The following is a 20,878-nucleotide window of genomic DNA, read 5'->3' on the forward strand; positions in this document are numbered from 1 at the left end:
CCCAGAGTGCTCCCTGTACAGGAGTTCTACAAAAATAGTCCTCTAAAAAAATCAAGTGTACATGAGAAATTGGCTCTTCCAAGAGTGCAGTGTTTAATTGCTGAACATTGAACCAGCCTGTCACTACAAATCTGTGTTAAACAGCCAGCACAGAAATTTCTGACAGTGGCTCTGTGTACCCCATGTTAGGCTGTTTTCATATCTTTGCCAAAAGGTTTTCATGAAGCAGAAGATGGTGAAGGTTCCTGTACTTGAGGTTCACTAAGCACCAGGGTGCCCTGCAGAACCTTGCTGTAACCTGCTCAGGAAGCTTCACCAACCTGTGTTTGGACAGGTAGGGAAAACAGTTGATGTGCAGCACATTTGGGACTCCTCTGTGAAGAACTTAGCCAAATATTGGGATATATATGAGATTACTTAGCACTTTGTTAGAAAAGGCTTGTGGCATTTTACAATGACACCTAAAAATTACCAATAAAAGGCCTTTCAGAAATGGCTGTAACCTCTAGCAGTGCCTAACGATTCTTAGTACTAACACAAATCCAATTCTAAAGTTGAAAAAGAGTGTTGGGTAGAAGATCCTGGAAGCTCTGGTCCATGTAGGTCCCTTATATTAATAGAAATGGTCTTGCAGCTCTTAAAGAAACAGTGAAATAGCTAAACATAGGATTTAAGTTCTCCTAAGTGGAAGTATAAACAAACTCGAACCAGTTTGGTTTAGAAGTGCTTAGGTATGCTTAGAAATACTGTATTAACAAAATGTCCCTGAAATCTCCAATTCAGACTAGGTATTTTAAAAACAAATATGCATATTCCTTGCTAGCATTTTATGCTTTTTTCGTCTTCCATTTATGGTTCATTTTGGATGGCAATTACGTGTTGGAACCTGCTTTGGTAATATTGTTAATTTTAAATATGAAAGAAATTATATTCCTGGACAGTGCAGAAAATGAAGCCGTGGTACAAGGTACTCCAGGCATGTTTAATATTCTCTGAGCACAGCCCTGCAAAGCCTGTGCATGCCTTAAAAATTCTCCTGAATATTTTCTTAGGCCCTGCTCTTTGGAAAAGGGTGATTTTTGTGCTCAGTGAGAGCTGATTAATAAAAAAGAGTTTTGAATACAGGGTTTGGAGTGAAGAATTGTCACTGCATCCAAACTGGATCAAATTATAGCCAGTACAATAGACCAGTAAAACAGTTCCTTCATCAGACTGTTCTGACAGCAAGACAGATTTTATTCATCTTTTCTGTCACTGCTTTAAAATATGAACAAATGTCCATCTCTTCTCCTGCTTTCCTATTGCAGTACCTTGTTCATTTGCTATTCTTCTTGCTTTTTACTGTCTCTGACACTTCTCTCCCTGCAAAACTATTTTCTGCCTTGGCTGTAAAAAACGTCTTTCCTCAGGCTGACAAGCGGGGCTTGCCAGATTCAGACAAAGCCATTTTGGATATTCTGGAACATGACCGTAAGGAGGCACTGGAAGATCGTCATGAGTTGGTCAACAAGATCTTTAATCTCCAAGAGGAGATTCGTCATGTGGAGGACTTGAGAGACAAGGTGAGGAATGGAAGGGTAGAGAGATGGAATAGCTCAGGCTGGTGCCCAAAATGCCTCTGAGAGCAGTGGTGGTTAACAGTGTGTCATTTCCAGTATCTTGAGGAGAAAGAAGATTTGGAGCTAAAGTGCTCAACACTAGGAAAAGACTGTGAGATGTACAAGCACCGCATGAACACTGTGATGATACAGCTGGAAGAGGTGGAAAAGGAGCGGGACCAGGTATCTCACAGTTAAAGCAGGGGAAAAGCAATAGCAAAAGCCTCTATCTGTTCTGTGTCACTTTGGGGAATTGTAGGTAATTGGGCCCAAAATACCATTATAAAATAAGCAGTTAAAAGAATTACTTGTTGGGATTTGCATTATGGTAATTAAACACAGGGTAATATTGGATTGTTTCCACAGTGTAGCATCTGGCAGACAGGACCAGGTTCTTAACAGCAGCTCCTGCAAGGCTTTATGTCAGTGTCAAGTCACCCCATCTGCACTCTGGGACACTTTCCCCCCAGCCCAGAGTGAGCTGTAAATGAACCACCCTCATCATCATCATTTTTAATGGTGCTGCTGTGGCACATCCTGGTCCTGATCGCTGTGCTAATGGGTGACTGGGTACCACTTCTGAAGTCCCCATTGCCAACACCTTACAAACAAAAGCGGCAGGAGGAGGTTCTGGTGTCCGGGTGCCAAAGAGGTTTCCTGCCCCCCCGCTGCAGGCGTTCCGCTCGCGTGACGAGGCTCAGACCCAGTACTCCCACTGCCTGATTGAGAAGGATAAATACAGAAAGCAGATCCGGGAGCTGGAGGAGAGGAACGACGAGCTCAGGATTGAGGTGGTGCGGAAGGAAGCGTGCATCGTCAACCTGGAGTGCAAACTCCGGCGCCTCTCCAAGGACAGCAACTTCCTCGACCAGGTACAGCTGAGCAAGACAGTCATCAGCTCTTTGGTTAAGATTTTCTTTTGCAAACATTTTGGTCTGGAAGGGAGAGGGGACTTTTCTAATTCTTTCCATTAATTAACTGAAAAAAATAATCCCCTCCTACTAAACGTCAGTGTTGTGAATTCTTTGCTACAGTGTTTTTCAAGTTGTCTGTCATGCACAAGGCTTCCCAAAGGTTGCTGTTCCACAGCTTGACTTTAAATGGAAGGGGGGAAATGTGGAAAAACAATTATTTTCTACACCAGGGGAGAAACTACAAATATTCCTTGGGAACGTGAATGAAAAATAATTCAGTCTGTGACCAGAAATCCCCACAAATCTCAGCCCAAATTACTTATTGAGACTGGAGCCACATTCTACGTGAGCTAAAGGGAGGTCATGAGTTGTACCATACCGGTAATAAAAGAAATAAAAGTGTTCCTTTGTGATCTTTAGAGTTTGCCACGGAATCTTCCCATTACCGTTATCTCCCAGGCCTTTGGGACTTCTGGCCCCAAAGCCAACGGTCAGGAAGCCGATGACTCCTCCACTTCTGAGGACTCTCCGGAAGACAACAAATTCTTCTTGCCTGATCAAGTTCGTCTCAAGAGGAGACTGAACCTAAAGGGGATCCAGGTGTGTCTGAATCTGAGGCTGGAATGACACAGAGCAGGGACTTTGAGAACTATCAGACATAACACATGTTGTGGCTGTGCCTCTGAAGCTGCTGTAAAGATAAGAATAGATCTGTGTATGATAGTGAGCTGTCAGTTTTTGCCCTGTGGTGATTTGCATCTTGAGGAGCAGATCTAATCAGGCTTCATAGACTGTTTTCTGTCCATTCTTTCCCATTTTCTGTTTTCTTCTCGCTTCTGCTGTTCATTTGCATTCTTGAGTGCTGTCAATAAATTGATTCTTTGCCTTCTTAACATTAGTGGAGAAAAAAAAATGACATAATGCCTGAGGTCCAACACACACTGAAGGTGAAAAGCGAAGTATTGGTGGAAAAGATCTCAGCAGCTGGAAGGAAAAATATAAAGAAATTGACACAATCTAGAGCAAAAATAACTATCTAATTTAGAATTAAGTTATGGCAATTTCCTCACCCCAACAGGAAAGGTATCATGAGTTGGGTTCATTCTTTTCCCAACTAGCAGCATTCACATGGTTATTACCTGATGCTGGATTCATGAACTGTAAAAAAAAACCACAAAAATCCAACATTTGGGCTTTTGAGGTTCTCTTTCCTTTCATCTGTGTTTGAATTCTCCCTGCCCTTCATAACCTTTCTGAGCTCTGACTGTCATGATTACTTACGGCCATAGAGCTGCATTTTTCACATTGCACACTCCAAAAGGATGCCTGTTGTATTAACAGCTGCCTGTAACCAGTCCCAAGGCACCCACTTCACCTTTTGTCTCTCTGTTTCCCCAGCAGAATCTGGAAATTGTGATTCTGGGCCAGACATTCAAAAGTAGTCAGGTAGCTCACCCCCCCCATCACTGCTGTGGTATTTAGACACCTAAATATCTTCTAAATGTTGTGTCCTGTTGTTTAAAGGAGGGCAAGTATATTACAACATAACAGTGAAAAAAAGGTAGTGAAAATATCTGGTTTACAGTGTGCAGCAAATATTCTGCATTTGTGCTGATTTTTGTCCTCTTTCTTTTAGATAAGTCCAAGAGCTAAATCCCCTGTCAGCATGAACAAAACATCAGAGTTTCAAGGTCAGAAAGAGCACCCATGTCCTTATTCCTTTTCCATTGCTTTGTCTCTTTCACTTAATCTTTCTAAGTTGTTTTAACAAATATGCCAACCATAATTTCTTGAGAAGAAATTTTTAACTAAGTCCAAGTCAGTAAAAAAAAAAAACAGTTTCTCTCACAGTTACAAATGTAATGATTTCAAGTAGTCAAGTGTTCTTCTTCACTGTCCTCTCCATCCAAAGGTACCTCCCCATACACACAAGGTGCATCCCACAGCTTACCTAAATTTTCTGTTTACTCAGTTTTCCATTTAGGTTACAAAAGTTGTAAAGTCATTTGGGTAACATCTGTATTAAAAATCATTATACCATTCTCTTTTTGCTGTTGGAAAAATCATTCAAGCTGAAAAGGCCCTAATCTAGTGATTGTCTAATGAGTTCCTTTGTTCTTCAGCAAACGGGAATTAATTTTAGATCTAAAGCATGGCAACGGCTGGGTGAGGGGGATTGACCCATGCCCCAGCCGGCTGCAAAGTTACCAAATTTGTTGTTGTACACTGATGTTTGAGCTACTCCTAATTCCTCTTCTTTGTGCAACACTATCCCTGAAACACCAAACACCATCAGAGGCAGCATTTCCTTCAGCACTTGTGTGTGCCACTGTTGGACAAAATATCCTGGGAAGCATGGCTCCTGCTCCCAGGTATTCCATGTTAAACCTCAGCTTTGCTGTCAGGCAGCGTGCAACATTAGTACTAATCAGAGGTGCTGAGGAAGGGAAGGAGTCCACACTCACCTTGTGCTACCTGGGGCTGCTGAGGGGTCTCAGGCTTCTTGGTCCCTGTTGTGAATTTTTTATTGTAAAAAAGTATAATTCAATGAACCAACCTTGCAGATCACCAGATTCAGGTGGTGAAATTAGAACATACATTCATGAAACAATCCTTCTTTAATTTGTCAAATAGGATTCACAGATCTACTAAAAACATCCAGGGCAGAGCTGAGAGACAAAGCGGGCAGGAGTCTGTGCAGAGGGGTGGGAATTTCTGTGCTTTGTTGGGAACTGCTGGGAAAGGAACGGGAGCCAGGGGTGCAGGGCAGGAGCGTGTCTGGGAGCCCTGTCCAATACAAGTCCAGCCAAAATGGAAAGAGAATATGAGCGCAGTGGCACATGTGTGAAAGGCTCTGCATTGGAAGTGCTCTGACGTGCTTCTCTCTGGTGTGTTTTCTTTGTTGTTTCCCTTGTCCCCGTGAGTGCAGCAGTCAGAGCACAGGATGAAGACGGGGCCGAGGGCAGCACTGGCCGCACGGACACGAGCTCCTCTGTGTCCATCAGCAACTCCATCAGCAGCTGTGAAGTCACCAAGATTGTAAGGATGCCCCTTGCCTGTCTACAGCCATCTCTCCTAATGTGGTTCAGAGCTTTCACAGCTCAGTATTAGCACTTCCCCAGCATCCCAGCTGCGATCCCATTCAAGGCCCTTGTCAGAAGCTCCCTTAATCCTTTTACCAGCATTTTATTAGAACTATGTTATTAGCCTTTCCCAAAATCACAGAATTGGTTTATGTTTATTTAAAGATATTTCAGAGGTATTTATGACCTCTAGCTGTCTCCTCCTGCCATTTAACATTTACTGTTAGAAGAAAAAGATTTGCTTTAAAAGCTGCTTTGTAACTTACCTGAGAAAATTTTAAGGGTTTTTTGAGCTCTATAATGCTTTTCCAGTCTATAAGTAATAGCAAGTGCGGAAAGGGGTGCAGATCACAGTTGGAAACTTCTGCATACCATAGTCAAACCATTTCTTCCCTGCTTGCTGTATCCCCATAATCTTCCAAGGTGGATATTCCATTATACATATGTGAGCACTGACACAGCAGGATGGGCAGATAGAGAGAGTGCTCTTGCAGAGTGTTAATAACAAAGAACAAAACATCTTACTAGAACACCATGAAAAATGCTGCCCCCAGGAAATTAAAATTATACTCAAGAATAGCCAGGAAAGAACTTGCCGCCACTCATAATAAGCTTAGCTGGGTTAGGAATATGTTTTGGAATATCTGTTGGATGTTTAGATGACTTATCCTGTCTTCCCTCTAGTGCAATTCAGGGCTTAGTTTCTAGTGCACTGGAAGATTCATTATTTAATACATGGAGATCGGAATTTTTCTTCCTCATTCTAACTATATATATATTTATATAAGTACACATGCTGCTTTTCATCCCCCTCCTCCTATGTCATCTGTGCCACACATATACCACACATCAAGGGTAAAGTAACAATGGCTCAGTAAATCAGGCAGTTGTGTGGTCACGGGGGAAGGTGCCGTGGCAGCACACAAGCTGTGCATTGTGCTAAAAACTGGGATATATGAGTGCTCTTGGATTCTGCACAGCTAGAATCAACTTCTCTTCTTTTTCTGTGTGTGCTCCTCAGTGCAGAGCGCAGCCAGTGCAGAGCACCATTGTTAATGCTGCTGTGAGTTAGAAGTGAGAGCACATTTCAGCCAGATAACCTTTCTGACACCCCTCGGTTCCTTGTTCCTAGCAAACCCTGCGAAATCGCAATGACAGCATCATGTCGACCACGCCTGAGCCTCCCGGGAACGATTCCATCGTGCGGCGCTGCAAGGAGGACACCCCTCACTGCAGGTGGGTCACACCTGGGGAAACCTGCCTGAGCCTGCTGGCACAGGGACCAGGGAGAAAGGGCTCTAGAGATCCTCGTGTCTGCCTCTCTTGAAGAGCCTCTGTAAGACATAGGATTAACCCAGACTTCTCAAGGCTGCAGCCCTTCATCCCACATTTTGTCCAAAGCACTCAGGAGTGTCTGACAGTTCAGCTGGGGTGAATGACACCGTGATAGCACTGCAGCACTGGCTGGCATGGACAGAAGCACCAACAGGACTGGGGTGACTCAGCGCTCTCTGTGCTCTCTCTGCCTTGGTACACTGACCCAGCTTCAGTTTTTGCCCCTCATCTCCATGCTGCCTACATGTCCCTGTTCTTTTCCCTTCTCTCAAAGCCCCCCCTTCACTCTGTGAGCTGCTGAAGTAGAGCAGAGCTGCTTGCACGTCTGTGAGGAGTGGAGGAGAGAAGTGGAGGAGGGAGTTGATTTTTGTGAGTGTCAGGGTCTGCTTCTCTGCAGAGAAGGGAGGGTAGAGGCTTTGCCCTTGGCTTCACCTTCTGCTGCAGCTTCCACTTCTGTCAGGTCAGGGCCCCGTGGAGTTCCCCTGGCAGTGAAATCACATCAGCTGATGAGTGGGAAGTTGGTGGCAGGAAGGAGAGAGACCTCTCGAGCCTCACAGTTCCCTAAAGGGCACTGACCCCTTTTCTAAAAGGCTTTTTGCAATGTGATACTCAGACATGCTGTGTTGATGTGGTGTCAATAGCATCAGTGTCTGCATGAGAAATGCCAGGAGACGCAAATGCATTCCCTAAAGGTACCAAGCACAAGGAGAAAAGAACAGAGCAGACCGATTTAGAAGAAAGCAATATATGTGGAGGGTTTAGATCTTTATTAGATCTGTTTTTAATATCTGATCTTTATTAGAACATTATTCAGATTTTTATGTTTTTCAAAACAATCTAATCTTGGGCAGACTGCCACTTCTGTCTCTCTCTCTCTGGACAGCTTTTCAAGACAGCTTTCCACTGAGGGCATCCTCTGCTGGTTCTCCCTCATAATTTTCTAGGCTGCTGAGGATTTAAGCAGTGTTTATTTTAGTCTCCCTTAGCTTCTCCTTCATTGTCCTCCAAGTCCCTTTTTAAAATGTGTTATATCAACTCAAGATTGGGAAAAGGGGGTTTTATTAATGATTTGAATGTTTTGTGCTTCAGGTGCTTGAGAAACCTTTGGCATGCCTGAACTTTTCAATATTTGCATTGTATTACAGAACACAGTAGAGATTACATGGAGATTATTCATCTTGTAGGCTCATTTCACTGTAACTCTGACTGTATTCTGTTCCGTGTATTAAGGCTTTGGAAGACTGAGTTGTACTGAAATCTGAATTTTTCCCTCATTTTAGATATTCTTCGTGTGGAAAGAAAAGGTACCCTGGAACAAGGCCTAAATGTGGGCTTGCTTTGTTGAGGTGATAATCACTAAAGTCAAGTATCTCAAGAGCCTACCCAAAAGTTCACTGTAGTTTGTAACTTTATAATTAGCGTGATAAATTTTTGGAACTTATTTGTGAACGTAATCCAGAATAATTGCTGTTTGCAAGCCAAGTTGCAGGTTTCACAGTTCATCTCTTCTTAATTTGTGTGGGGAAAAAAAGGTGAGATCATCATTTAATGTAGGAAAAGGTACATTATTTCCCTGCTTATGCATGGTGTAAAAATAGCTGATTCTCTGCAGCCTGGCTGCAAAAATTCAGCCTTCAGCTGAAGCCAAATATGAGGAATATCAGCTCCACGGGAGACCTACAAATCATTTTGAATGGGAAAAACAACAAGCTGTTATTTAAACAGCTTTGCAACCAAAGGACGGGATTTAATGAAGTCCTTCTAGTGAAGCTGACAGATCACTCACTTGACTGGACAGCCCCAATACCCCTGTAAGAGCAAAACTTCAGTGAATTTAGAGTGGTTTTAAGGACAGCCAACCTAGTCACCTTTGCAGGAATGGCTGTGTCCCTGGGAGCTGGGCTGTGACCAGAGCTGTGGCAGCTCCTGTGCCAAAGCCTGGAGCACTTTGCTATTGTGTACTGCAGGTACCTGAGTAGCCATGTGAGGTACCCTGAAACTGTTAAAAATGCTTCAAGTACTTTAAATCAAGCAGATAAATGACTCCTGCTGCACCTCAGTAACTTCCCTTGCATTCACTCTGTCCATCAGTGATCTTCTGGCTCTTCCCTCTGTTGTGGAAAACCCCGTGGTGCAGTGCATGCACAGCAGGCGTGGTGCAGCCCTTTATGTCCGTGCTGAAGCAAGTGTGGTGTGTCACACACCAGACCATCCGTCAGCAGCTTCCTTTTGTCCTCAGCAAAATCTTCATTCCCCCACTGCTGTTGGCAGTTCTTCCTTCTGAACCCTCTTGCTGCTTCCCATGCTTCCCATGCTGGCTGACACATGTTGTCTCCTGCCCTTTTCTGTATCTTCCCTGGACCCTCAAGGATATTACTTGCTTAGCTTTTGCAGCTGCATCATTGCAATACCTCCAACGTCTTCTTTTTTTCACAGAAGAAGTTCCTCCTTCAGAACTTAATAAAATCTACTGAAGCTGGAAGTCTGCTGAAAGCTTGAAAGTGTTCAGCTTTCTTTCTCTTCCATTATCTTATGCTTTGTTTTTAATTCCAGCCTGGTTGAAGAGGACAATGACAGCTTTGGATGTGATGCTTTGGAGCTGGATGGTAAGCAAGAGGATATCATGTATAATAGAATTATGAGCTAATATGGGATCAGCTCCCCAGCTATAGATACTGTCAGATAACCAACCCTGCTCTGAGTAAATGGGACACACAGCCTATGAGTAAATAAAAATTAAAAAAAAAAAACAAAGGGTCTGCCAGTGGTGAGGAGGGGAAGGCAGTCATTCCTGAAAAACTAAGTAGGAAAAGGGATGGTTTTGTTGCCATGAGGGTGGTCAAACACTGGAACAGGGTTGTCCAGAGAGTTTTAGTCAATCTCTTCATCCTCATAGATAGCAAAACTCAGCTGGACAAAGTCCTGAGCAATCTCCTTGAGCTGACTTTTGCACTGACCTTTGACTAGACAGTCTCCAGAGGTCCCTTCCAACTTTCTGTTCTATGAGAGTGGCATTCCTTGTGCCATGCTCCTGTGGATATGAATCATACCTCTGCATGAAGAATTTCCTACTTCAGCTTTGGCTGGGATCAATCAAAATTAATTTTCCCCTTTTTTTATCTTTGTCACTTTATCTAGAACTCATTATCATTCTTGTTACTCTTTCCAGATGACAGTCACGACAGGCATTCACATGGAGCTCCTTCAGTGCACTCTTCCTCCTCTTCTCATCAGTCAGAAGGCCTGGATGCCTATGAGCTTGAGCATGTCAACTCCATATTTAGAAAGTTCTCTCTGGAAAGGTATTTGAAATGCCAGTTTACTTAACTTAGAGACTGAGAGGAGAAAGGTGCTGTGGTATAAACTATTTATTTATTAGTTGCTGCAGTTATAAAAGCAGGAGTGATTATGGTGGCAGCAGTATAACGTTATCTTGGGGCCCTTTCATGTCCTGTAAACCTGTGAAGGTCATCCTAAAAATTTAAAAACTTCAAGGCAGACAAAATCTTCTAAAGGCTTCAATTTCTCCTTGTGATCTTGCTATCTTACTGCAAGAGCTTGCTGAGCAGAGAACTGATATATACTGAGCTTTCAGAGATGCACTGGGAGCAATCCAGATGCTCTTCTCCAGAACTTGTGCAGTAACAAGGAGGATTTCTTTTAGAGTCCTTAGATCCTAGTCCTTGATGATGCTAAAAGTTTATTTGTAAATCTCTCATTTCTCATGCATGCATTTAACTCAGAGTGAGATAACCAATTGTCTGTCCCTTCCTCTCATGGACACAGACCTTTCCGTCCCTCTGTCACGTCTGTGGGCCGCGTCAGGAGCTCGTGTCACACGATCCAGCGCGTGACGCTCAACGGGGACAGCCTCAACTCAGAGATCACCCTGCTTGGGGGCAATGACAAAGGCAGCTTCGTCAGCTCTGTCAAGACAGGCTCCCCTGCAGAGAAAGCTGGCCTTCGGGTGGGGCACCAGATCCTGCTGGTGAGCATGAAATCGTCACCAAGCGGCACTGGGTGTCTGCCCCACCACCCGTGCCATCCCTGGCATCCCATGAGCACAAGTTCAACAGTGCTTCTGCCAAGTTTTCTTTACTGACTTTCCCCTCCATTGCTAATGTTCCCAAACCATTTTCCTGTTAAAATGCCTCCAAGGGGAAATAACATCCCCCACAATTTATACTCCTGCACTTCTTACTCCCAGGGAAGCCTGGGATTGTCCAAATGCTGCAGTTCTGTTGACTGCTAGCATTCCTAATTTGAGAGAAAAAGAATTATATAATTAGGACATAATCTACATCCTGATAACAGTGTCCACATTGTTTAATAAGAAAAAGATCATGGCACTTTAAAAAAATTGCTTGATTGACTCAGAGATTTAACCTGCACTGAAGAGTAATTTTTCTTTCCTATCTAGTTGGAGGGTTGCATTAAAGGGGAAAATCAAAGTGTTCCTCTGGATACTTGCACAAAGGAAGAAGTTCACTGGACAATTCAGAGGTGCAGTGGTCCAGTAACACTCCAGTATAAATCAAATCATGAAGGTAAGACCAGAAGTATTTCTTATCTCAAGTAATCCCAGGGCTTCTATAGCAACTGATCTGAGAGAGAGCGACAGGACCAGCATATCCTTTGTATTGGGATAAATCTGGAGTGTGCCACTGGTGTTAATTCCAGCTCCTCTGTGGAACTGCTTCAGCTTTTAGTCTGGTGTCTGAGAAAAAAAAAAAAAGTGCTTGTCAACAGGATTCTTAAAAATTTACGTGGTGGTCAATAGCAACATGACTCATGAAACATGCTCACACTTATTTTTATGTACAATTTTCTGCAATACAATGTGGTGAGCTGAATGATCTTTATTCAGCTGGTTGATTTAGCATTTACCTGATGGAGTTGCCCTGTTTATTACCTTTGTGGCTTTATCTTATCTTTAACAGCTGGAGTTCATGTGTGGCGAACAGAATCTAATTTTTGTGTTCAGGTTCTATAATGATAATTTCAGGTTATGGATCAAAAATTACATTCCAAAATCCATTCTTTACTGGTGTGTATAAATGGGCATTCAAGTTTTTATGCTGGTTAGAGAATTTCAGCTGCATAGATCATGCAGGAAGTGATGCCTTTGATTTTCTTTGATGTTTTCAATGGTAAGAAGGACTATTGCAATTTTTTGAGCATCACTTAACTGCAGATAAAGCATGTTATAGATTCTGGGAGTGCCAATTAGAGCTAATGATAAGGGGAATAGCTTGTCATTAAAATTGGTGGCAGAATTCACACAGTACTTAGAGGGCAGAGCTATAGCTCTGTCTGTGTCTTTGCTGAGAAGTTCTCTGTTCCACAGGTCATGTGGGGAGTGCTGAGAATGGAGTCACCTAAAAGTAACATTATAATGAGAATATTCCCACAGAGCTGACAGCAGCAGCATGGGCTGTCCCTGGGTCAGTGCCCCATCAGTGTCCCTGAGGTGCAGGCCCATGATCTTGCTGGAACTACTGCAAGCAGCCCCCTGGAAGTACAAACCTCTCTCAGAGGAACCTCGGGAGTTCATGCTGTGGCTTCTCCCAGGGGGAATGCAGCAACAGCAGAGTGTGAGCTCCTGCCTCACCCCTTCCCTCCCTGCTGCAGGGTACCGCAAGCTGCTGTCAGAGCTGGAGGAGGGGCTCATCACCTCGGGGGACTCATTTCACATCCGCCTGAACCTGAACATCTCCAGCCAGCTGGACTGCTGCTCCCTGTCAGTGAAATGTGATGAGATTGTCCACATTCTCGACACCATGTACCAGGGCAGGTGTGAGTGGCTGTGTGCCAGGGTGGATCCCTTCACTGACAGGGACCTGGAGATGGGGACCATTCCCAGCTACAGCAGGTGAGAGTGACACTGAGTGACCATTACTGAGAGCAGGGATCTAGAAGCAGGGAACTTAATTACTGCTGTAAGGAAGAAGATGTCTATGTCTTAAATTTTGAGATAAGGTTTGATGCTAAACTGTAGTATGAGCTATAAAACTTAAGAACAGGGATTCCAGATGTAACCTGAAAAAATAAAGTGAGTCCTTCAGAAAGTATCATATGTATATATTCCACAGATATTCTTTAATCCTTAACTGCACTGCAGTTCTTAATATTGTTTTGTTCCTGCTTTTACTGCATAGTTCAGTCAGCCCTCACTGCTATTTCTGTTTGATCTTTTCTGTAGGCACAGACCCATTCCAATCCAGCTTTCTTGTGAGTTTCAAAAATATCTTGATCTGTGTGATTTTATCCTTTGTTTCAGAGCCCAGCAACTCCTTTTGGTGAAGCTGCAGAGGTTGATGCACAGAGGAAGCAAAGATGAGACAGAAAACTCCTACAACACCCTTCGGGCACTGCGGGTAAGTATCTACAAACAAGCACCTCACACTCCTCTGCTACTGGTTTTTCATTTTCCATTCCTCATCATCATTTAACAAAAATTCCTGTTTACACTCCTGTGTTGTTTTTTGGTAGAATACGTTGCAGCCAGAAGAGCCTGCCCTGCAGAATGACCCAAAAACCAGTCCTCGCCTATCCAGAGCAAGCTTTCTTTTGGGCCAGATTTTACAGGTAATAAAGTTCAAATCCTCAATGCAATATCTGAAATAGTGGATCTGAACAGTAGATATTCTCAGGCTATCCTAACTCCCCCAGAAATCCCAGTCCAGCTCTAGAGGTTGTATTGGAATTTATTCCTATCAAGGAGAGATTTAATGCATGAAGGAGAAGGATGGGTTTTGTTTTCTGTTGTGGTGTGGGGTGTTTGTTTTTAAGAGCACGGCTTCCATTACTTATGTGCCTTGAGGAATCCTACACATATGCCATCAGAGGCTGAAATATGCTTTGTTTGTACCATAAGGGCAAATCCAATGGGCTGGATCAAATCTCCAAGTCTCTAAGATGGGGCTCCATGAGAAAATAGTCCTTTAATTGTGGGCCAGTGACTCTGGGGGTGACGGAGACTGTGGGGTGAAAGATAAAGCCTTGTGAAGGGAGGTGGTTGGGAAAGGTTAGCAAATACAGGAGGAGGAGTTAATGTTTGGATAGAGGAATAGGCGGGTGGATGAGGAAGGAAAGCATGAAGCCTATTTCTCGTGTAAAATGACTGTAAAAAGATGCCATTTGGGAGTTTTTAAGTCTCTCTGGTACAGCAAAGAAGAGGCAGTTTGGGTATAGCCTGTGATGCATTTGTGCACATACTCTGGGTATGATGTACACATCAGTGCTTGTACTGGTGATAGCAGGGAGCTTTGTGAAGGGAAAACATGCCTCTTAAGAGCAGAGAACAAAGCAACAAATCCCAAAGGGGATTAACACAGGCTCTGAAACAGATCGATGATATTTAAAAAGTCTTGGAATTCAGTTCACAGATCCATGGAGTCCTGTCTTTGATAGACACAAGTGATTCAGATCTCATAGGTAACAAGTGTTGGCTGGTGAATACATGGGAGAGTAAATAATGCAAGAAATGAGTCTCAAAACTCTCTTTTTTTTTGTTCACCTTTCTAGTTTGTCAGTAGGTCTGAGAACAAATACAAACGAATGAACAGCAACGAGCGGGTCCGCATTGTCACGGGCTGGCCCTCGGGCCTGGCACTCAGCTCATCTGAGGGGAAGAAGCAGCTGCCTGATAAACTGGAAGGTACAAATCTAAAACAGCCTTTGCACACATAGCACTGACACAAAGGCCTAGATAAACATCTACAGAATAGCATGGATGTGAAATATCTCACAGGTCTTGCATTTGGGGGCCACTCTGCAAAAGTTCAACAGCAATTGAGACCAAAACTGATTTTGCTAAAAGTGCTTGGGGCACTAAGACTTCACAGGCAGCTTTAGGACACTGAATTGTCCTGTTTGGTTGGCAGTTCTTCCTAGGTGATTTCTTGCCTTTTGCTCCAAAACATTTAACTTGGAGTAAGTCAAGCTAGCAAGCAGAGAGTCTCCAAGCAAATGCTGGGTTGAAGAAATAATCTCTTGAAAGCAAGAGGCAGTTGAATTATTTAGTGTTATGTTGGACATCATAGTGCTGTGAGTATAGTAAAGACAAGCCCAGCAAAAGGGAAGGAGGACCAGTATGACTAGCCATGTCATTTCTGGTTCATGCGTGTCTCCTTTTTTTCTCCAAATATTGATGGAGAGGAACCCAGAAGATAAATGTCTTGTTCTTTGCTCAGATTTGGATTCCGAGAGTGAGCTCGATAAGAAGCTCAGCCTGATCCCTTATAGCTTGGTGAGACCCATCCACTGCGAGCGCAGGCGCCCCGTGCTGTTCACCCCCACCATGCTGGCCAAGCCCTTGGTGCAGAAGCTTCTCAACTCTGGAGGTGCCCTGGAATTCAACATATGCAAGCCAGGTAATGGGATAAGAGACTGTCAGCCCTCAGTGTTGGAAATATGAGCATATATATGCGTGCACACGTAGGGGAATGCACATGTGAGAGTTGCTTGAGGTACTTCAAGTCACATCAGAGTGATGTGTAGCTGTAAATCCTGCTTTTTGTGACTATCTGGGATATTTGAATGTTTTTGAGACAGCCAGTACACATGGTTATGAGATTCTGTGTCTATAAATATTATCCATGTGTATGCTGTGTGGTTGCTAGGCTGCCCCTCAGAGACTGAAATGCTGTGAGTGCTCTTTCTGTTTGCATACTGTTTGCATACTGCATATCTAGGCAATGTGAAATTTTGATTAATTTGTTTCTAGTATTTGCTATTATGAGGAATATCTTCCCTAGAGCGACTTTAGGTTTCTGTCTCATCCAAGCTGTGAAGATTGTGCATTTGATCTACTGGAAAGACTGATTTTCTTCCATGCTAAGTATTTACTATTAAAGCAGTACACAGTGCCATGATGGCTGCAGGGCAGGATTGTATACAACCCAGCATTAAACAGAGCTGACGTTTCATTTTTACACTAATATTGAATACTCACAGCATAGTATGCAGCCTTACAGTCATCCAGACAGAGAAACTGAGAAGTTAAGTATTATAATAAATATCCCCTGTCTTGCAACATAAAACAAAAGCTTTGATGTAGAGCTGCAATTCACAAGGGGGCCGGTATCACACATTGCAACCTAAGCCAAATTTTTTTGGAACTTTAAACACAAATGTTGGAACACTAAATCCTTGTTTTAGGATCCTGAGCTGAAGAGACCACCTTTTTTTTAGCACTTCTCAGCATCTGCCATCCCTGAACTGTTGCTATATAACATTAGGTGCTGGAATTGTATTTACTGTTTTAATTTAATGCCTTCATAGTGTTGTAGTAATTGCCCAAGGACTCATTGGTGCAGGATATAGCTGAGATGCTCAGATGTGATCAGATTAGGCTTTAATTGAATTCAATGGAAGAAATGAGGCAGCTGTTAAGACAATTCATTGCTCATCCTCCTTCCCTGAACCATTCTTACATCCCATGTGAAGTACTACTGGATACTTTTCTATCTGTTCTGCTACTGTAAATTTGATTCTGTCCCCATCCACATCTCTTCCTAGATATTGTAACAAAGGAAGAGTTCTTAAAGAAGCAAAGGACAGAGACTGTCATCTTCAGCAGAGAAAGGAATATGAACACATACGAGTGTATTGTACCTGCCAACATCGAGGCTGTTGCTGCCAAGGTGCTCACAGTGCTTCGTGTCCCTTCTCTGGGCTCTCTGTGAACCTCTCTGCAATGTCTTGGATAACAGACTGACCAATTTATAGTTGCACGTTCTCTCTCCCCTACCTTCCTTCAATCTCAGATTTTTATTTATTATCCCAAGTGGTTTTTATTTGTGCTCTACTTTTCCTTTTCTTTCCCATCCTCTGCCATATCCTTTTATATTCTCCCTCATTCCCTGTGATGACCCACATAGATGCAGTTAAAATATCCTTTCATTTTCTGAGCTCCATCCTTTTTTCATTTTCTTTTCATATCATAAGTATATTTGAATACACGAGAGAGTAAGAGATACAAGGACCTAGACAAAGGAAAGAGAAGCCTGAAACCCAGACAGAGGTGTACAAAACAAAGACAACAATGCCCAAGACAGAGATCTTATGTCAAGTAGAGTAGATTTGATGCACAGCATGGAAAAAAGGAGAATTAAAGTGATGTTTTTTTTGTCTCACAAGTAGTTGCAGTAGATGTTCTTTCTGAACAAAAAGCAAGGCTGTGTGTTTGTGTCTATATGTAAAACTGGTATTTTATCCTACTTTTCATCTTTAGAGCAATCCATTTCCATTTCAAACCTTTTTAGAAAGCTGTTAAGCTCAACTGTTATTTGACTGACTAGTTTTAAACCAGTAGGAGGAGCTGGACTTTAAATGTCTATTTGATTAAAAGGTTTTAAAACAGTACAGTGGTAAATAGAGAGCTTTCCAAATGACCCCATAAGGGATAGATACCATTATCTTGAGATTCCACAGCAGTAAATTTTCCTTTGTGACACTGTTATGACTTTGTTTTTAGAACAAGCATTGTCTCCTGGAAGCTGGAATAAGCTGCACGAAGGATTTAATCAAAGCCAAGATATATCCTATTGTTCTCTTTATAAGAGTCTCAGAGAAAAACATCAAGAGGTTCAGGTAACATGTCAAACCTTTTGCATATTTGATGTTCTGCCTTATTCAGTGAATAATTCTTGAGTCCAATAATTTCTCACTGAGAGAAATAAAGAACCTCATCCCTCTCCATCTGGTATTGCCATGTGCACTATTTCCTTCCATGACTCCTCCCTGAAATCTTACAACTGGAGAAAGCAGAAATTCCCCAAATCTGGCACTCTTTCATTTTCACTGGTGGCAATGAGCATTGTGGGAGGATGAGACCGAAGAAAATGTGGTTTTCTCCATGCTCAGCACTCCCATAGCATTTCTTAAGGTAATGCAAGCTGGAAGAGGAGAGCTCATAAACACTTGTACTCTCCCTCCATTCAATCTTCTTAAATTGTTGCCCCATAGCAAATATTTCTCCTTGGGGGCAGCGTGGAGGTAAGGGGATGGTAGAGCTGGAGTAGCTGCATTCTTCACTGCTTTTATTGCTTGTAAGTAGTTAGGAGAAAATAAATTCTTGATGGGAGAGCTGGGACTACAGGATTAACTTAAGACACAAGACATTTATTTTTGGTCTGCTCGTTTGATACAGGAAACTGCTGCCGAAGCCAGAGGCCGAGGATGAGTTTTTACGGATGTGCCGCCTGAAGGAGAAAGAACTGGAAGCTCTGCCTTGCCTTTATGCTTCTGTGGAGGCAGAGGCATGGAGCAGCATTGAGGATCTTATCCGCACAATAAAAGACAGGATTGGGGAAGAGCAGAGGAAAACCATCTGGATAGATGAAGATCAGCTATAAAAAGCCCTAAGTGCCACGGAGCTCTTTGGTGAGGAAGGGACACATCCAGGTGGAGCAGGGGTTCACAGAATTCTCTGGTTAGGTGCCCAGAGCTCACTCCTGTTTCACCCTTGCTGGCTGGGCACTTCCTGCTGGCAGGATGCATGTCTGGAACGGGACTGGAGCTGTGCTGAAGAGCCAGAGTCTCAGATGCTGAGATCCAGGCCATGGGGCCACCACCACAATTTCTGATCCACTGGCATTTCATAAGGGACAGCATCTGTTTAACACATGAGGACAAAGATCTTGAGAGGGAGCTTGGGATAATTTATTATATTCCAGATATGGATCTCTTCTTTGTCTCATTGAAAACTTCTGATGAGACCAAATAAGTGGAATCTGAAAGGGACAAGACATGGGGATTGGGCTTCTGGATGTGGAATTGAGATGTGCCCCACTCCCCCCTGAGATGAGGTTCTGAACATACCCAGCTGAGGAAGCTGAAGGCTGGTTGGGAGCAGCAGCAGCAGCACAACTGCTCATGGCCAGAGCAGCTCTGCAGTCCTGTTTCTCCACAGCCATTTTAATCAAAAGAGAAGAAAATCGCTATTCCTCCTGGCCTTAACTAAAATGAAAATTTTCTCTTTCTTTTGAAACCCCAGTTTTATTTAACAGTTTTGCAGGTTTCCTTTGTAGTCCAGGAAAACAGACTTCACTGTCCCAGTGGCACATCAGATCTTTCCAGATCTGCCAACATTTCATTTAGTTTATCCCTGCCTCTGCATCATATTCATTTATACATCTCTCAGTTTTTAACATTTTTTTACTCACAGAAAATACCACAGTGCCTTCTTCAGACAACAGGTTTCTCTGTTTCTTTACTGAAATATTTCTCTACAACATCATTGCCTGCCAGCTTGCCTGCTCTCGATGGGAAGGACTATTCTGAGAAGAAAAAGAGAATTTCATAAGCTAGTAATTGCTGTGAACCTCTCAGTCCTTGACCTGTGTGCTGTGAGTAATGGTGAGGAGACCAGCAGGTACCACGCTGTGCTGGGGCCAAGTGGGATAATGCTTCCAGAAGTGTGTGTAGGGCTGAGGAGACCATGTCCCATTTTCAAAAGCACTTAAGTCCTCAGAGAGTTTAAGTTTCACTGCTTATGAGTCTGGCTTAAACTCCTAAATCTTTTCAGTCTTTGAAATCTTTCCTTTTGACATTAGACACTGTACTGAGATTGCCAAATTGATCCAATAAAACTGACCTGATAATAATGACTCGCGCAATTGCTGATCTGAAATGCAATAAAAATTGACCTACAGATGAAGAGTGGTCCATCCCATTGTCCTTAGATCCTTCATTCCTTGCCATATCCCTCCCTTTTAAGATGCATTTAATAACAAATTTCCTTTCCTTCTGCATTCATCCCCAGTCCCCATCTTGGTGCTGTGGGCTGATGTACAGCAGCAGGCAATAAAAAGACAGTCAGAATCTAAACAAAACATCTGAGCTGGTTGCTTTCACTAGATTAGCTGCTCCCTTGTCTTTGCAACAAACTTCTGCTGTGGGTGTCTCTCAGGTAGACTGGGTCAGCTCATGTTGGCTTGTGGGATTGTACTTTTCTTTTATGTTCTTTTTTCTTTTATGCTCTTCTCCTTTATGCACTTCATTTTTTAACTAATGGAATCTTCGAGAAGTAATTTATGTCACTTTACATCTAATTGCTGCTGCTGTGTTTCTCAAGTTATTAATATTTGAAAGAATGGTCATAGCTAGCACTTCTCAGAGAATAGCTCTTTACCTGCCCAGTGCCATCTGCTTGGACTGTGCAAGCAGGGGGATACCTCCATGTGCAATCTCTTTACAAAAAGGACAGGCTGCACACACAATTTGCAACTCCCTCCAGGGCAAAGAATAACAACCAGTTGGGGTATATATAGAACAAATTGGATGATTCTTCAGAGATCCTCTGTAGCTCAAGCAGAAATAAGAAAGCATCAGTTGGAAGAACTAAGCCTTCCAGGAGCATTTTGCAATCATTCCTAATGCCCTGATAATGCAACCTTGTGTAACAGCTGCCTGTGGTTCGCTCCTGCCCCTCCTGTGAAAGCTTTTGAGTCCGCAGCTGAGCAATGGGAGGGACTGCAGGAACATTTCTCAGCTGCTTCAGCAAAAAGTTCAGCCAGGTCAGCATCAGATGCCTCCAAGAGCCACCAGCTGACTGCTCGTGGCCAGCGCGCGGAGGACGGCCGTGTGCCACTGGCTGTGCCACGGGGATCACCACCATCTGCTGGAATGGCTGCAACAGATGGCAGGTGGGGCAGAGGGGATGGACTGTCTCAGAATGCCCTGGCTGTTTCTGCAGTGATCTCTTCTCCCCACAGCTTTATGTATCTTTGCATGGACAAAGCTGCAGGTGTGATTTGTCCCACTTCCCTTTCGGCACAGGAAAGGCATATGCCAAATTCTGGAGGAGGTTCCTTTGCAGTGAGCAGAGATACTCCTCCAAAGAGCTGTTTCTCTGACTTACTGGAGATGGCTATCTAGGGGTGAGATTAATTACCCTCTGAACTGTCTGGGGTTTTCATAGACTACAGCAAGAAACAAGAGA

The 20,878-nt window shown here is 43.3% G+C and overlaps 1 protein-coding gene across 1 annotated transcript in view; it reads left to right on the forward strand.

Moving 5' to 3' along the window:
- CARD11 (caspase recruitment domain family member 11) overlaps nucleotides 1-18,290 on the forward strand; it is a 102,717-nt gene extending 84,427 nt beyond the window's left edge. Inside the window, exons 8-26 of the mRNA XM_062503877.1 lie at nucleotides 1,410-1,562; nucleotides 1,656-1,781; nucleotides 2,273-2,470; nucleotides 2,933-3,112; nucleotides 4,149-4,203; nucleotides 5,442-5,551; nucleotides 6,728-6,831; nucleotides 9,484-9,536; nucleotides 10,100-10,232; nucleotides 10,717-10,918; nucleotides 11,351-11,477; nucleotides 12,562-12,802; nucleotides 13,211-13,307; nucleotides 13,423-13,518; nucleotides 14,458-14,590; nucleotides 15,126-15,305; nucleotides 16,453-16,577; nucleotides 17,411-17,526; nucleotides 18,086-18,290. Of these exons, the coding sequence (XP_062359861.1) occupies nucleotides 1,410-1,562; nucleotides 1,656-1,781; nucleotides 2,273-2,470; nucleotides 2,933-3,112; nucleotides 4,149-4,203; nucleotides 5,442-5,551; nucleotides 6,728-6,831; nucleotides 9,484-9,536; nucleotides 10,100-10,232; nucleotides 10,717-10,918; nucleotides 11,351-11,477; nucleotides 12,562-12,802; nucleotides 13,211-13,307; nucleotides 13,423-13,518; nucleotides 14,458-14,590; nucleotides 15,126-15,305; nucleotides 16,453-16,577; nucleotides 17,411-17,526; nucleotides 18,086-18,290 (2,634 nt within the window). The remainder of the gene's footprint in view (nucleotides 1-1,409; nucleotides 1,563-1,655; nucleotides 1,782-2,272; nucleotides 2,471-2,932; nucleotides 3,113-4,148; nucleotides 4,204-5,441; nucleotides 5,552-6,727; nucleotides 6,832-9,483; nucleotides 9,537-10,099; nucleotides 10,233-10,716; nucleotides 10,919-11,350; nucleotides 11,478-12,561; nucleotides 12,803-13,210; nucleotides 13,308-13,422; nucleotides 13,519-14,457; nucleotides 14,591-15,125; nucleotides 15,306-16,452; nucleotides 16,578-17,410; nucleotides 17,527-18,085) is intronic.
- The last annotated feature ends 2,588 nt before the right edge of the window (nucleotides 18,291-20,878 follow it).

This window comes from Cinclus cinclus, chromosome 16 (assembly GCF_963662255.1).
Source record: "Cinclus cinclus chromosome 16, bCinCin1.1, whole genome shotgun sequence".
In the NCBI taxonomy this organism is placed as follows: domain Eukaryota; kingdom Metazoa; phylum Chordata; class Aves; order Passeriformes; family Cinclidae; genus Cinclus; species Cinclus cinclus.